Raw genomic sequence first — 18,081 nt, forward strand, 5'->3', positions numbered from 1 at the left:
GTCAGCAGTGCAAACCTCTGAGCCACCATGCTACCCTTACCACACATCTAATATGCACGTTTGCTAAAATGGACAGAGATGTCAGCAGAGAGTACCAGAAAAATTAGGCATGTACACATGCCTCAAAAATTTGGTATTGTTGCAGCCGCAGCTGTAGCAGCGCCCAGAAAAATTGCAGCAGCATAAAAAGTGCAGCACCAGAGGCCAAAAAATTAGGCATGTACACATGGCGGAAAAATAAGAACAAGCGCATATCCAAGAGTCCAGAAGACTCTATAATGCAGGATGGAGAAACAGACAAAGAAATTCTTTTCTAAATAAAATTTTTCATCAAATAAAGAAACAGAGTTCTTCCCTCTCTGTATTTTACTTTTAAAAATGTAAGTTAAAAAATCACACGCAACAAGCGTTCCTTTGTGTAAGGGTTAGTACTGTTGAAAATTCAAGTTTAAATTATCATAAAGTCCAGAAGACTCTATAATGCAGGATGGTGAAAAACACAAAGAAATCCTTTTCAAAAGTGCGCCATGGCCATGTAGGAACGCCTAAAATGGCCACACACCTTCCTGGACTGCTTCAGAACATCCTGTAAGCCTGGGTACTTGAGCAAAAAGCGTTGTACAATCAGATTACACACATGTGCCATGCACAGCACATGGGTTAACTTGCTCAACCTCAATGCCGCCAACAAATTTGTTCCGTTGTCACAAACCACCTTGCCGATCTCCAGTTGGTGCGGAGTCAGCCACTGGTCCACCTGTGCCTTCAGGGCCGACAGGAGCGCTGGTGCGGTGTGACTCTCCGCTTTGAGGCAAGTCAACCCCAAGATGGCGTGACACTTCCGTATCCGAGATGTGGAATAGCACCTGGGGAGCTGGGGGGTGCCGGTGATGTTGAGCAAGACGCAGCAGTGGAAGAGGACTCGGCCAAGGAGGTTATGGAAGAGGATGGAGTAGGAGGAGTAGAGGAGGTGGCAGCAGGATTGCCTGAAAGTCGTGGCGGTGTCACCAACTCCTCTGCATTCTATGCTTGGCAGCCGTCACCAGGTATACCCAATGCGCAGTGTAGGTGATATACCTGCCCTGACCATGCTTTACAGACCAGGTATCAGTGGTCAGATGGACCCTTGCCCTTATACTGTGTGCCAGACATGCCATAATTTCATTTTGCACAATGGAGTAAAGGTTGGGGATTGCCTTTTGTGCAAAAGAATTTCGGCCGGGTACCTTCCACTGCAGTGTCCCAATGGCTACAAATTTTTTAAGGGCCTCAGACTCCACCAGTTTGTATGGTAAAAGCTGGCGGACTAGCAGTTCCGACAAGCCAGCTGTCAGACGCCGGGCTAGGGGGGGACTTTGAGACATTGTCTTCTTGCGCTCAAACATCTCCTTGACAGACACCTGACTGTGGGCAGATGAGCAGGAACTGCTCAAGGCGAGAGACGGAGAGGCGGGTGGTTGAGAGGGGGCCAGGAGGGCAGCAGTGGTTGCCCTGGCTGAAGTTGCTGGACCAGGAAGAGGATGGCGGCTTTGACTTTGTGTGCTGCTTGTCCTGACGTGTTGATCCCATAGGCGTTTGTGATGTGACATCATGTGCCTTCGCAAAGCAGTTGTGCCTAGGTGGGTGTTGGACTTCCCACGACTCAGTTTCTTCTGACACAGGTTGCAAATGGCTTCGCTGTTGTCAGAGGCAGACACACAAAAAAATGCTACACTGCTAAGCTCTGCGATGACGGCATTCTGGTGGTGTTAACAGCATGCGTTGATTGGCATCCCGTCTTGCTGACCCCGGATGCCGATGCATCCTGTCTGACTGTGCCACTAGCTCCTTGAGATGACCTCCACCTGCTTCCAACTGGTCTCCTCCTCCTCTCTGTCTCCCAATCTGAACTTTCCCTCTCTTCTTCTCTTCTAGCGGGCACCCACGTGGCATCCACGGACACATCGTCATCATCAACACCTTCACCGCTATCTGACACCTCAAGAAAGGAAGCAGCAGTGGGTACAACATCATCATCACACCATACGTCCATGAGTGTAATGCTGCCTGACTGAGACATATCCCTGTTAACTACATCCTCTGGCAATAATGGTTGTGCATCACTCATGTCTTCAAATTGATGTGTAAATAACTCCTGTTACGCCGAGCGCTCCGGGTTCCCGCTCCTCCCCGGAGCGCTCGCTTCTCCCCCTCCGCTGCAGCGCCCCGGTCACGTCCTCTGACCCGGGGCGCTGCGATCCTGCTGCCAGCCGGGATGCGATTCGCGATGCGGGTAGCGCCCGCTCGCGATGCGCACCCCGGCTCCCCTACCTGACTCGTTCCCCGTCTGTTCTGTCCCGGCGCGCGCGGCCCCGCTCCCTAGGGCGCGCGCGCGCCGGGTCTCTGCGATTTAAAGGGCCACTGCGCCGCTGATTGGCGCAGTGGTTCCAATTAGGGTTATCACCTGTGCACTTCCCTATATTACCTCACTTCCCTTGCACTCCCTTGCCGGATCTTGTTGCCTTAGTGCCAGTGAAAGCGTTCCTTGTGTGTCCCTTGCCAGTGTTTCCAGACCTTCTGCCGTTGCCCCTGACTACGATCCTTGCTGCCTGCCCCGACCTTCTGCTACGTCCGACCTTGCTTCTGCCTACTCCCTTGTACCGCGCCTATCTTCAGCAGCCAGAGAGGTGAGCCGTTGCTAGTGGATACGACCTGGTCACTACCGCCGCAGCAAGACCATCCCGCTTTGCGGCGGGCTCTGGTGAATACCAGTAGTGGCTTAGAACCGGTCCACTAGCACGGTCCACGCCTATCCCTCTCTGGCACAGAGGGTCCACTACCTGCCAGCCGGCATCGTGACAGTAGATCCGGCCATGGATCCCGCTGAAGTTCCTCTGCCAGTTGTCGCTGACCTCACCACGGTGGTCGCCCAGCAGTCACAACAGATTGCGCAACAAGGCCAACAGCTGTCTCAACTGACCGTTATGCTACAACAGTTGCTACCACAGCTTCAGCAGTCATCTCCTCCGCCAGCTCCTGCACCTCCTCCGCAGCGAGTGGCCGCTCCTGGGATACGCTTATCCTTGCCGGATAAATTTGATGGGGACTCTAAGTTTTGCCGTGGCTTCCTTTCCCAATGTTCCCTGCATCTGGAGATGATGTCGGACCTGTTTCCCACTGAAAGGTCTAAGGTGGCTTTCGTAGTCAGTCTTCTGTCCGGAAAAGCCCTGTCATGGGCCACACCGCTCTGGGACCGCAATGACCCCGTCACTGCCTCTGTACACTCCTTCTTCTCGGAAATCCGAAGTGTCTTTGAGGAACCTGCCCGAGCCTCTTCTGCTGAGACTGCCCTGTTGAACCTGGTCCAGGGTAATTCTTCCGTTGGCGAGTATGCCGTACAATTCCGTACACTTGCTTCAGAATTGTCCTGGAATAATGAGGCCCTCTGCGCGACCTTCAAAAAAGGCCTATCCAGCAACATTAAAGATGTTCTGGCCGCACGAGAAATTCCTGCTAATCTACATGAACTTATTCACCTAGCCACTCGCATTGACATGCGTTTTTCTGAAAGGCGTCAGGAACTCCGTCAAGATATGGACTCTGTTCGCACGAGGCGTTTCGTCTCCTCGGCTCCTCTCTCCTCTGGTACCCTGCAATCTGTTCCTGTGCCTCCCGCCGTGGAGGCTATGCAGGTCGACCGGTCTCGCCTGACACCTCAAGAGAGGACACGACGCCGTATGGAGAACCTCTGCCTGTACTGTGCTAGTACCGAACACTTCCTGAGGGATTGTCCTATCCGTCCTCCCCGCCTGGAAAGACGTACGCTGACTCCGCACAAAGGTGAGACAGTCCTTGATGTCTACTCTGCTTCTCCACGTCTTACTGTGCCTGTGCGGATGTCTGCCTCTGCCTTCTCCTTCTCTACAGTGGCCTTCTTGGACTCTGGATCTGCAGGAAATTTTATTTTGGCCTCTCTCGTCAACAGGTTCAACATCCCAGTGACCAGTCTCGCCAGACCCCTCTACATCAATTGTGTAAATAATGAAAGATTGGACTGTGCCATACGTTTCCGCACGGAGCCCCTTCTTATGAGCATCGGATCTCATCATGAGAGGATTGAACTTTTGGTCCTCCCCAATTGCACCTCGGAGATTCTCCTTGGACTTCCCTGGCTTCAACTTCATTCCCCAACCCTGGATTGGTCCACTGGGGAGATCAAGAGTTGGGGGTCCTCTTGTTCCAAGAACTGTCTAAAACCGGTTCCCAATAACCCTTGCCGTAACTCTGTGGTTCCTCCAGTAACCGGTCTCCCTAAGGCCTATATGGACTTCGCGGATGTTTTCTGCAAAAAACAAGCTGAGACTCTACCTCCTCACAGGCCTTATGATTGCCCTATCGACCTCCTCCCGGGTACTACTCCACCCCGGGGCAGAATTTATCCTCTCTCTGCCCCAGAGACTCTTGCCATGTCCGAATACGTCCAGGAGAATCTAAAAAAGGGCTTTATCCGTAAATCCTCCTCTCCTGCCGGAGCCGGATTTTTCTTTGTGTCCAAAAAAGATGGCTCCCTACGTCCTTGCATTGACTACCGCGGTCTTAATAAAATCACGGTTAAGAACCGCTACCCCTTACCCCTCATCTCTGAACTCTTTGATCGCCTCCAAGGTGCCCACATCTTCACTAAATTGGACTTAAGAGGCGCCTATAACCTCATCCGCATCAGAGAGGGGGACGAGTGGAAAACGGCATTTAACACCAGAGATGGACACTTTGAGTATCTGGTCATGCCCTTTGGACTGTGCAATGCCCCTGCCGTCTTCCAAGACTTTGTCAATGAAATTTTTCGTGATCTGTTATACTCCTGTGTTGTGGTATATCTGGACGATATCCTAATTTTTTCTGCCAATCTAGAAGAACACCGCCAGCATGTCCGTATGGTTCTTCAGAGACTTCGTGACAACCAACTCTATGCCAAAATTGAGAAATGTCTGTTTGAATGCCAATCTCTTCCTTTTCTAGGATATTTGGTCTCTGGCCAGGGACTACAGATGGATCCAGACAAACTCTCTGCCGTCTTAAATTGGCCACGCCCCTCCGGACTCCGTGCTATCCAACGCTTTTTGGGGTTCGCCAATTATTACAGGCAATTTATTCCACATTTTTCTACCATTGTGGCTCCTATCGTGGCTTTAACCAAGAAAAATGCTGATCCCAAGTCTTGGCCTCCTCAAGCAGAGGACTCCTTTAAACGACTCAAGTCTGCCTTTTCTTCGGCTCCCGTGCTCTCCAGACCTGACCCATCTAAACCCTTCCTATTGGAGGTTGATGCCTCCTCAGTGGGAGCTGGAGCTGTCCTTCTACAAAAAAACTCTTCCGGGCATGCTGTCACTTGTGGTTTTTTCTCTAGGACCTTCTCTCCAGCGGAGAGGAACTACTCCATCGGGGATCGAGAGCTTCTAGCCATTAAATTAGCACTTGAGGAATGGAGGCATCTGCTGGAGGGATCAAGATTTCCTGTCATTATCTACACCGACCACAAGAACCTCTCCTACCTCCAGTCGGCCCAACGGCTGAATCCTCGCCAGGCCCGGTGGTCTCTGTTCTTTGCCCGATTTAATTTTGAGATTCACTTTCGTCCTGCCGATAAGAACATTAGGGCCGATGCTCTCTCTCGTTCCTCGGATGCCTCAGAAGTTGATCTCCCTCCGCAACACATCATTCCACCTGACTGCCTGATCTCCACTTCTCCTGCCTCCATCAGGCAGACTCCTCCAGGAAAGACCTTTGTTTCTCCACGCCAACGCCTCGGAATCCTCAAATGGGGTCACTCCTCCCATCTCGCAGGTCATGCGGGCATCAAGAAATCTGTGCAACTCATCTCCCGCTTCTATTGGTGGCCGACTCTGGAGACGGATGTTGGGGACTTTGTGCGAGCCTGCACTATCTGTGCCCGGGATAAGACTCCTCGCCAGAAGCCCGCTGGTTTTCTTCATCCTCTGCCTGTCCCCGAACAGCCTTGGTCTCTGATTGGTATGGATTTTATTACTGATTTACCCCCTTCCCGTGGCAACACCGTTATTTGGGTGGTCGTTGATCGATTCTCCAAAATGGCACATTTCATCCCTCTTCCTGGTCTTCCTTCTGCGCCTCAGTTGGCTAAACAATTTTTTGTACACATTTTTCGTCTTCACGGGTTGCCTACGCAGATTGTCTCGGATAGAGGGGTCCAATTCGTGTCTAAATTCTGGAGAGCTCTCTGTAAACAACTCAAGATTAAATTAAATTTTTCCTCTGCATATCATCCCCAGTCCAATGGACAAGTAGAAAGAATTAACCAGATCCTGGGTGATTATTTGCGACATTTTGTTTCCTCCCGCCAGGATGACTGGGCAGATCTCCTTCCATGGGCCGAATTCTCGTATAACTTCAGGGTCTCTGAATCTTCCTCCAAATCCCCATTTTTCGTGGTGTACGGCCGTCACCCTCTTCCCCCCCTCCCTACCCCCTTGCCCTCTGGTCTGCCCGCTGTGGATGAAATTTCTCGTGACCTTTCCATTATATGGAGAGAGACCCAAAATTCTCTCTTACAGACTTCTTCACGCATGAAGAGATTCGCGGATAAGAAAAGAAGAGCTCCCCCCGTTTTTTCCCCTGGAGACAAGGTATGGCTCTCCGCTAAATATGTCCGCTTCCGTGTCCCTAGCTACAAGTTGGGACCACGCTATCTTGGTCCTTTCAAAATTTTGTGTCAAATTAATCCTGTCTCTTATAAACTTCTTCTTCCTCCTTCTCTTCGTATCCCTAATGCCTTTCACGTCTCTCTTCTCAAACCACTCATCCTCAACCGTTTTTCTCCCAAATCTGTTCCTCCCACTCCTGTTTCCGGCTCCTCGGACGTCTTCTCGGTCAAGGAGATTTTGGCTGCCAAAAAGGTCAGAGGGAAAAATTTTTTTTTAGTAGACTGGGAGGGTTGTGGTCCTGAAGAGAGATCCTGGGAACCTGAGGACAACATCCTTGACAAAAGTCTGCTCCTCAGGTTCTCAGGCTCCAAGAAGAGGGGGAGACCCAAGGGGGGGGGTACTGTTACGCCGAGCGCTCCGGGTTCCCGCTCCTCCCCGGAGCGCTCGCTTCTCCCCCTCCGCTGCAGCGCCCCGGTCACGTCCTCTGACCCGGGGCGCTGCGATCCTGCTGCCAGCCGGGATGCGATTCGCGATGCGGGTAGCGCCCGCTCGCGATGCGCACCCCGGCTCCCCTACCTGACTCGTTCCCCGTCTGTTCTGTCCCGGCGCGCGCGGCCCCGCTCCCTAGGGCGCGCGCGCGCCGGGTCTCTGCGATTTAAAGGGCCACTGCGCCGCTGATTGGCGCAGTGGTTCCAATTAGGGTTATCACCTGTGCACTTCCCTATATTACCTCACTTCCCTTGCACTCCCTTGCCGGATCTTGTTGCCTTAGTGCCAGTGAAAGCGTTCCTTGTGTGTCCCTTGCCAGTGTTTCCAGACCTTCTGCCGTTGCCCCTGACTACGATCCTTGCTGCCTGCCCCGACCTTCTGCTACGTCCGACCTTGCTTCTGCCTACTCCCTTGTACCGCGCCTATCTTCAGCAGCCAGAGAGGTGAGCCGTTGCTAGTGGATACGACCTGGTCACTACCGCCGCAGCAAGACCATCCCGCTTTGCGGCGGGCTCTGGTGAATACCAGTAGTGGCTTAGAACCGGTCCACTAGCACGGTCCACGCCTATCCCTCTCTGGCACAGAGGGTCCACTACCTGCCAGCCGGCATCGTGACAACTCCTCTGACGGATCAAGTAAAGCTGCTGTGGTGCTAGTGTTGGTGGTGGCGGCAGGCGGGCAAGTGGTAGCATGAGAGGTGCCCGAAGCTAAGCTAGAGGAGGAGAAGGATGGTGCATCAAGGTTCTGAGCAGAAGCTGTAGTAGATTGGGTGTCTTGTGATAGCCAGTCAACTAAGTCCTCAGAACTTTAGGGGTTCAGGGTACGTGGCCTCTGAACAATGGCCATTCTAGGGCCAAAGGGAATCCCAGCACCACGACGGCCTCTGCGGGGTAGCCTTCCTCTGCCTGTCATTTTTTTTGTTAAATTTGCATAAATTTGCAAATGTGATTTGCACTAGGGTGACACAATTTGACCTGCAGGCAAAAAAAACTGGTAACTTTGACGTGAACTGACAGTGACGACTGGTTTTATTTAACAGCCAAAAAATGTATTTTTTTTTTATTTGCACAACTGTCACACCTAATGTGATTTGCACTAGGGGGACACAATTTGCCATGCAGGCAAAAAAACTGGTAACTTTGACGTGAACTGACAGTGATGACTGGTTTTATTTAACTGCCAAAAAAGGTATTTTTTTTTAAATTGGCACAACTATCACACCTAATGTGATTTGCACTAGGGTGACACAATTTGCTCTGCAGGCAAAAAAACTGGTAACTTTGACGTGAACTGACAGTGACGACTGGTTTTATTTAACAGCCAAAAAAGGTATTTTTTTTAAATTTGCACAACTGTCACACCTAATGTGATTTGCACTCGGGTGACACAATTTTCCATGCAGGCAAAAAAACTGGTAACTTTGACGTGAACTGACAGTGATGACTGGTTTTATTTAACAGCCAAAAAAGATATATTTTTAAATTTGCACAACTGTCACACCTAATGTGATTTGCACTAGGGTGACACAATTTGCCCTGCAGGCAACAAAACTGGCAACTGTGACGTGAACTGACAGTGACGACTGGTTTTATTTAACAGCCAAAAAAGGTTTTTTTTTTAAATTTGCGCAACTGTCACACCTCATGTGATTTGCACTAGGGTGACACAATTTGCCCTGCAGGCAACAAAACTGACAACTGTGACATGAACTGACAGTGATGACTGGTTTTATTTAACAGCCAAAAAAGGTATTTTTTTTTAATTTGCACAACTGTCACACCTAATGTGATTTGCACTAGGGTGACACAATTTGCCCTGCAGGCAACAAAACTGGCAACTGTGACATGAACTGACAGTGATGACTGGTTTTATTTAACAGCCAAAAAAGGTATTTTTTTTTAATTTGCACAACTGTCACACCTAATGTGATTTGCACTAGAGTGACACAATTTGCCCTGCAGGGAAAAAAACTGGCAACTGTGACGTGAACTGACAGTGACAACTGGTTTTATTTAACAGCCAAAAAAGGTATTATTTTTTTTAATTTGCACAACTGTCACACCTAATGTGATTTGCACTAGGGTGACACAATTTGCCCTGCAGGCAAAAAAAAATGGCAACTGTGACATCAACTGACAGTGACGACTGATTTTATTTAACAGCCAAAAAAGGTATTTTTTTTAATTTGCACAACTGTCACAACAAATGTGATTTGCACTAGTGTGACAATGAGCAAAAAAGCTTGCCAGCGGAGTTCCCCTTTTAAGCAGTGGTCCCCAACCAGGGTGCCTCCAGCTGTTGCAAAACACACGGACTGATATATTTCAGCCCTTTGAATACTGTAGTAGTTAGTTGTTTTAAAGAAAAAAAAGCTTGCAAGCGGACTTCCCCTTTTATACAGTGGTCCCCAACCAGGGTGCCTCCAGCTGTTGCAAAACACACGGATTGATATATTTCAGCCCTTTGAATACTGTAGTAGTTAGTTGCTTTAAAGAAAAAGGCTTGCCAGCGGAGTTCCCCTTTTATGCAGTGGTCCCCAACCAGGGTGCCTCCAGCTGTTGCAAAACACACGGACTGATATCTTTCAGCCCTTTGAATACTGTAGTAATTAATTGCTTGAAGGAACTTAAGTTTGATTCTGGAATACCCCTTTTAACCAGCGGTTCCCTCCCAACCAGGGTGCCTCCAGCTGTTGCAAGACACACGGACTGATATTTTTCAGCCCTAAAAAGGGCTTTTTTGGGTGCTGTCCTTAAAGCAGATGTTACACTAGTGCTTTAGAAGTAAACTGGACCCTGAATACACCACCTAGCAGCTACCTAGCTATCGCTTTCCCTATACAGCAGGAGCAGCTTCTCTGACCCTCCACTTCCTAAGCCTGCAGCATGCTGAATGAGGGTAAAATGGCGTCCATGCAAGAGGTAGGAGGGTCTGGAAGGGAGGGACTGCTGCTGATTGGCTGTAATGTGTCTGCTGACTCTGACTCACAGGGTCAAAGTTTACTGCAAGTATAGGGGGCATATCGAACTTCACATATGTTCGCCCGGCGATGCGAACGCGAACATGCTAAATTCGCCGGGACCTGTTCGCCGGCAAACAATTCGCGACATCTCTAATCCAGATAAGTGTGATTTTACCTCCATTTCACTGTTTTCATTACAGTACTTTAAATTGTGCTGTATATAAAAACATAGTCAACTATGATGTTGTATTCATTAAAAAAAAGAAAATAACTTTTTTTTGTTGCAGTCCGTTTTTTTACAGTGTATTTCAGTAAAAAGTGCTATACAGCAACATCTATTTTTAGCATCTGTTAACACATATATATATTTTTTCAAAAGTAAAACATGTATACAGTATGTTAAACAGAAACAAATACACAGTGTGAACCTACCCTAAAAGTTTACACAAGTCATGAGAATGGTCAGAATTCAGCCCAGGACTACACGGGAGGATCTTCTCAAGAATCTAAAGGCAGTTGGGTCTATAGTCAACAACAAAGCAACTGGTTACGCACTGCAATTGCTTCAGATGCTCAATGGCAAATTGCAATCGTTCATGGCTTTGTGGCTACCAACTGTTTTCTTGGTGACCAAGGTCCCAGCTGCTTTGAGATCATTGATCTTCCCATGTAGTTCTGGGCTAATTCATCATGGTTCTCATGATCACTAAAACTTCAGGAGCCACTGATTGACTGTGAATTTCGGGTCACACAAACTGTGGTAAACTTTTCACCAAGCTACTCCGTGATGGTCTTGTAGCCGATTTCAGCCTTGTTTAGTTCTATAATCTTGTCCCTGACATCCTTGGACAGCTGTTTGGTCTTGACCATGGTGGAGAGTTTGGAATCTGATTTATTAATTGCTTCTGTGGACAGGTATCTTTTATACAGATGACAAACCAAGATTAGGGGCACTCCCTTAAAGTGAGTGTTCCTAATCCTATCTTGTTACCTATTAAAGGGATATTCTGAGTTTATTCTGGGCTGTCACATCCCCTCCCATAGACATGAATGGAGGGGGCGGGGGCCGTGATGTCACGTCCCTGTATCGGAGGCAGCGCCCGACACTGAATGCTGGGGGCTGCACCTAGATTGCGGGGGTCCTCAGCGACGGGACCCCTGCGATCATACATCTCATCCCCTATCCTTTGGATAGGGGATAAGATGTATAAACCCGTAATACCCCTTCAATAGGGGGATCAAAAACTTATTTCACGGAGTAAAATGTAAATCAGTTAATTACTTTTAAAAAGTTTGCTTCTGGGATTTATTTATTTTTTGCTATTCTGTATCCCAATGTTAAAATAAACCTACAATTAAAATCATAGAGTGATCATTACTTACAGTTGGCAAATGGAAAAAATCAGCAGGGGATTAACAATTTTTTTTTTATTGATCCTTTACTCCAATGTCTTGCCCTAGGTCCTTCTTCAGGTTTCTGTATAATCTACTTATTCCTGCTGTTTACACCAGATCAGCTGATAAATACAAATCCAGTCCAGATAATACAGTCTTATGTTATCATTTATATTAAAATAAATGTATTCTAATTAGAGATGAGCGAACTTTAGAAAAATTTTATTTGGCCAATTTTCCGAATATGGCGAATCTGTATTAAAAACAGCTATTTCTGGCTACAGAGAGCCTTTATAGGAGTGTAGAACAGTTTGCTTTGTTCTAACACGCATATGGAGTGTGCCGTGTTAGTAAAATAATACTGTTATTCAGTATAACAGATTACAGGCATCGCTATTAGAATCACTGCGGCAGAGTGTCTGAATGTGGCAGCAGGGAGAACATATGGCATCAAAATTGAAGAGGGTAGATAGATTTTTTTCTGTAATTTTTCTTAAACTTAATTTGAATTTATTTACAGTTTTTTGAGTACCCATTCTGGTGAGCATCGAGCTGGCAGTTCGCCGTGAGGCGAGCTACCACCTGTTCTAGCCCCTGCCTCTCACCGCCTCCGCCCCCCCTCCCACTGTCTTACTCTTCTGTGGAACTGCAAATGTTTCATTTAATCGGTAATGGTTCATTGTGATCGCTCCAACCTGTTTCACTGGATTCTTGTGGTAATTCCACAGCTACTATAAGATGTTGACAACCTTAGGGCCTCAGTCTTGAAAAGATTACATCGATTTTTTTAAACTGAAATTTAAGATTTTGAAATTGAAATTTAAGATTACACTCCCAAGTTCTAATGTCCCAGGCCCTGGTGTGTGGTTACAAAAGACCAAATCTAACAAGGAGTTACATGTCACATGGCGGCACAATGACAGAGCCTGGAGGTGGCATCAGTATGAGGAGACACATATAGTGGCTTAATGACCGCCTGGAGCTTGTGGCAGCATGGGGAGACCGTATAGTGGCTGAATGACAAAGCCTGGAGTTGGCTGACGCATGAAGAGACCATTTAGTGGCTAAATGGCACAGCCTGGAGTTGGCAGTAGCATGAGTAGATCATATAGTGGCTTAATGGCACAGCCTGGAGTTTGTGGCAGTATATAGTGTCTGAATGGCACAGCCTGGAGTTGGCTGAATCATGAGGAGACCATATAGTGGCTTAATGGCACAGCCTGGAGGTGGTGAAGCATGAGGAAACCATATAGTGGCGGAATGGCACAGCCTGAAGTTTGTGGCAGCATGGTGAGACCATATAGTGGCGGAATGGCACAACCTGAAGTTTGTGGCAGTATGGGGAGACCATATAGTGGCCTAATGGCACAGCCTGGAGGTGGTGAAGCATGAGGAAACCATATAGTGGCGGAATGGCACAGCTTGGAGTTGGCTGAAGCATGAGGAGACCATATAATGGCGGAATGGCACAGCCTGAAGGTGGTAAAGCATGAGGAGACCATATAGTGTCTGAATGGAACAGCCTGGAGGTGGCTGAAGCATGGAGACCATATAGTGGCTGAGACAGCCTGGAGGTGACAGCAGCATCAGGAGTCCTAAAAGTGACCCGGTGACAGAGTGGTGTGGTGGGTGGCAATACAAGTACCCAGTGACAAAGGTGAGTGAAAGAAGGAGAACTTGGCATCAGATTTGTGGCATCAGGCAAGTGGAAGGATCAGAATAGTAGCTGAGGCAGGTAGGCAGAAGAAAAAAAAATTTTTTGTCAAAGTATTGGTGTGCACAAGTAAGTATTGAGGATATGCATTATGTAAAACTTAACTTTTCTTAGGATAAAATATATAGACCCAAATTTATTTTAAAATCTAACAAAAGGAAAGGTGTGCAAAAAACACCATGTGCCACCAAGTATTTATGCGATGCAAATACCTCTAAAAGGTGGAAGGGAACAACATATGGTCTATTGTAACAAGTGTGGGTAAAAAATTCCCCTGTAAGGCCCTACTTTCGCACTATTAATTCCCTTATTGGCAAGTGTTACTCGTCCTAAAAAGGGCGGCCCCACACAGTAACCTCTCCCTATTTCCACCGAAAAACACTACCATTTCTGATCGTTTTTAGTTAAAAATAGAGAGAGGTTACTGTGTAGGGCTGCCCTTTTTAGGACGAGTAACACTTGCCAAGAAGGGAATCAATAGTGGGAGAGTAGGGCCTTACAGGGGAAGTTTTTACCCACACCTGTTACAATAGACCATACGTTGTTCCCTTCCACCTTTTAGAGATCTTTGCATCGCATATATACTTGGTAGTACTGGTGGTACATGGTGTTTTTTGCACACCTTTCCTTAGATAGATTGTTAGATTTAAAAAAATAAAAATAATTGGGTCCATGCATTTTATCCTAAGAAAAGTTACGTTTTACTTAATGCATATCCTCAATACTTACTTGTGGTCTAATGGAGAGGAATTTCTTAATTATGTTTTGCAGTATCCATGGCAGCCCAATGAGAGAGCCTGGAGGTGGTAGCATCAGCATGATGAGACCATAGAGCAGCACAATTAGACAGCCTGGAGGTGGCAGAATCAGCATGAAGAGACCATATGGTGGCACAATGACAGTGCCTGGAGGGAGGTGGGAGCATCAGCATGAGGAGACCATATGGTGGCACAATGACAGTGCCTGGAGGTGGTAGCATCAGCATGAGGAGACCATATCGTGGCACAATAACAGAGCATGGAGGTGGTAGCATTAGCATGAGGAGACCATAGAACAGAATGAGAGAACCTGGAGGTGGCAGCATCAGCATGAGGAGACCATATGGCGGCACAATGACAGAGCTTGGAGGTGGAAGCATTAGCAGGAGGAGACCATAGAGCAGCACAATGACAGTGTCTGGAGGTGGCAGGAGCCACATGAGGGCCATGCAAACTGAGGGTTGAGTCTGAGGGACCCACCGACTATTGACTGGAAGTGTCGGATGTCACTTGGGATAAAGTGGATGATCGAGTGAAACGATCAATCACGGCTGCTGGATTGCTGGTCTAGACACGACTGCTAGCTGACACTTGGAGCTCAGACCTCTCGCTGCGTCTCCGGCTGCCACACGCCCCTCTGCTTTGACCTTGGCCTGCACCTGATGAATTTAGACATCTGCCACTCCTCTGTGCACATCCTGGCACTACTGTGCCTGACATACTTATTGCGTTTATAAGGAGAGTACAATACGCTTCACTACGCTTAAATCAGTATTTGTCTAGAACCGCAGCGGGTGTGTACTACTGGCCATCCTTTCACAGTATCTAGGCCCTTGACAGATTACCAGGTAAAAAATGGTACACTACTTAGATGTACGTATGTGGTATGCAATTATGAGGGCAGAAAAATGTGCTACAGTACGCTTAAAAAAACTTATTTTGGTAAAACACCAGCCGTTAATTACTTTTGACTGTACTTTCACAGTATCTAGGCCCTTGACAGATTAACAACTACAAAATAGTACGCTGCTTAGATGTAGGTATATGGTATGCACTTATGAGGGCAAAAGAATGCACCACAGTACACTGAAAAAAATTTTATTTTAGTAAAACACCAGCCGGTGATTACTTTTCCCTGGCATGTCACAGTATCAAGGCCCTTGAGAGTTTAACATGTGCCCTGGATCCTGGACTGCACTAAATGGAGTTTAATTATGTAATTTCGCTATAGAAGTGATATTTGCATTCGTTGCGAATCAAATTTTATATGAAACTAGCTGAATACCCGGCGTTGCCCGTTTTTTCCTTCCTAATCCTTGTTGGGGAGGAAAATCAACAAAGGAGGAAGCTTTTGACTTCTTATCCCATCCCCATATATTGTTGTCATATCCCAACCCCATATCCTGTCCTCATATCCCGTCCTCATACCACGACCTCCTATCCCGACCTCCTATCCCATCCTCCTATCCCATCCTCCTATCCCGACCTCCTATCCCGTCCTCCTATCCCGTCCTCCAATCTCGACCTCCTATCTCGACCTCTCATCTCGACCTCCTATCCCGACCTCCTATCCCATCCTCCTATCCTGTCCTCCTATCCCGACCTCCGATCCCGACCTCCTATCCCGTCCTCCTATCCCGACCTCCCATCCCGTCCTCATATCCCATCCTCCTATCTCGACCTCCTTTCCTGACCTCCTTTCCTGACCTCCCATCCCGTCCTCCTATCTCGACCTCCTATCCCGACCTCCTATCCATCCCCTCCTATCCCATCCTCCTATCTCTACCTCCCATGCCGTCCTATCTTGACCTCCTATCCCATCCTCCTATCTCGACCTCCTATCTTGACCTTCTATCTCAACCTCCTATCTCGACCTATCCCGTCCTCCTATCTCGACCTCCTATCCCGACCTCCTATCCCTTCCTCCTATTTCGACCTCCTATCTGGACCGCCTATCTGGACCTCCTATCCCGACCTCCTATCCCATCCTCCTATCCCGACCTCCTATCCCGACCTCCTATCCCATCCTTATATCTCAACCTCCTATCTCGACCTTCTATCCGGACCTCCTATCCCGACCTCCTTTCCCGACCTCCTATCCCGACCTCCTATCCCGACCTCCTATCCCGACCTCCTATCCCGTCCTCCTATCCCATCCTCATATCTCAACCTCCTATCCCTACCTCCTATCTTGACCTCCTATCGCGACTTCCTATCTCGACCTCCTATCTCGACCTATCCCGTCCTCCTATCTCGACCTCCTATCCCGACCTCCTATCCCTTCCTCCTAATTCGACCTCCTATCTGGACCGCCTATCTGGACCTCCTATCCCGACCTCCTATCCCATCCTCCTATCCCGACCTCCTATCCTGACCTCCTATCCCATCCTCATATCTCAACCTCCTATCTCGACCTTCTATCCTGACCTCCTATCCCGACCTCCTTTCCCGAACTCCTATCCCGACCTCCTATCCCGACCTCCTATCCCGACCTCCTATCCCGTCCTCCTATCCCATCCTCATATCTCGACCTCTTATCCCTACCTCCTATCTTGACCTCCTATCGCGACCTCCTATCTCGACCTCCTATGTCGACCTCCTATCTTGACCTCCTATCTCGACCTCCTATCCAGACCTGTAATATGTGTACCAGGTATTGAAATATCTCCAGCCGTACTGAAGTTATGTGGGAACATACGTTTCCCATTGATTTGCATGGGACTTTAAACAAAAACCCTGACCCTCTCAAATGGGGGTAGCTAAGGGTTAAATGAACTATCCTATAGTATTATCAAAATATCTCCAGCGGTTTGGAAGTTATGCCGTAACTTGAACTTGATGGACACTGGTTGAACTTGATGGACATATGTCTTTTTTTGACCGTATTAACTATGTTACTATGTAACATATATTTCCCATAGACTTGTATGGGACTTTAAACATAAACCCCGCCCCTGGCAAATGGGGGTGAGTAAGGGTTAAATTACCTATCCTATGTTTGTTGTTGACATATAAGTAACATGTGTGCCAAGTTTCATGTTAATATCTTTAGCCGTTTGGACGTGATGCTGGAACATACACACATACATACATACAAACATACATACACACACACGTTGAGCTTTATATATATATATATATATATATATATATATATATATATATAAATATATATATAGATTCGTAATGAATTCGGATTAGTCAGCTTTGATTCGCTCATCTCTAATTCTAATGTTATTCTTTTACAACGTTGCAGCATAAAAGCCCATTATTTAACACATGCTTTATTAACAGTACCCTTGGTTTTCCCAACAGAAAATGCTATGGCTGTCTAAAATGATTGTTAGGTTCTTTGCTCCAATTATGCTGTCTGGAAATATTGTGCTTTCAATTCATACAAAGTGTCTTTTTTGTACATTTTATTCTTTGGTGACAGTGACAGTTCCTAACACACTGTCCTTTCCAAAAACTCAACTATATGAATGTCCATTTGTGAAAAAGGCCAAGAGCAATCATGACATGTTGACTGTCATATGGATTAGAGTTGGACAATCTTTGCAATCAGTTTTCTGTGTAGGATGCTTTTATTTGCTTCCATAACAGCCGTGATACTATCAAGAACGGTTTTATTTAAGATCTTAAATGTTACTTAGCACAAGAGCCTATAACCTTTATATTCTGTCATGTACAATAGCCTACTAGGAGAATAAAATCAAACAAGACACAAACAAATGTCTATTTAAAGAAACATTATTGCTAGACAAGAGCGAACTTTTAAAAATTTTGATTTGGCCGATTCGCCGAATTTTCCAGAAAAAATTTGTTTCAGGTTGAATTTATTTGCGGCGAATCTATGTTAAAAACAGCTATTTCTGGCCTACAGAGAGCCTCAATAGGGGTTTAGAACACTTTGCTTTGTTCTAACACGCATGTGGAGTGTGCTGGGGTTTTGAAATAATACTGTTATTCAGAATAACATGCAGATTACAGGCATCACTTTTAGAGTCACTGCACCAGAGTGGCACAATGACAGAGCCTTGAGGTGGCATCAGTATGAGGAGACCATATAGTGACTGAATGACACAGCGTGGACGTGTTGGCAGC

General features: G+C 47.2%; 1 protein-coding gene across 5 annotated transcripts in view; it reads left to right on the forward strand.

The window, feature by feature from the left end:
- Nucleotides 1–18,081, forward strand: part of STS (steroid sulfatase) — a 254,228-nt gene that overhangs the window by 183,115 nt on the left and 53,032 nt on the right. The window contains exon 10 of one of the 5 annotated variants that reach the window (XM_056558856.1): nucleotides 1,915–2,069. The exons of the other annotated variants lie outside the window; for them this stretch is intronic. Coding sequence (XP_056414831.1) covers nucleotides 1,915–2,054 — 140 coding nt within the window. The 3' untranslated portion in view covers nucleotides 2,055–2,069. Of the gene's footprint in view, nucleotides 1–1,914; nucleotides 2,070–18,081 lie in introns of those variants that run through there. 5 annotated transcript variants of the gene reach the window in all.

This window comes from Hyla sarda, chromosome 2 (genome assembly GCF_029499605.1).
Source record: "Hyla sarda isolate aHylSar1 chromosome 2, aHylSar1.hap1, whole genome shotgun sequence".
NCBI classification, from domain to species: Eukaryota; Metazoa; Chordata; class Amphibia; order Anura; family Hylidae; genus Hyla; species Hyla sarda.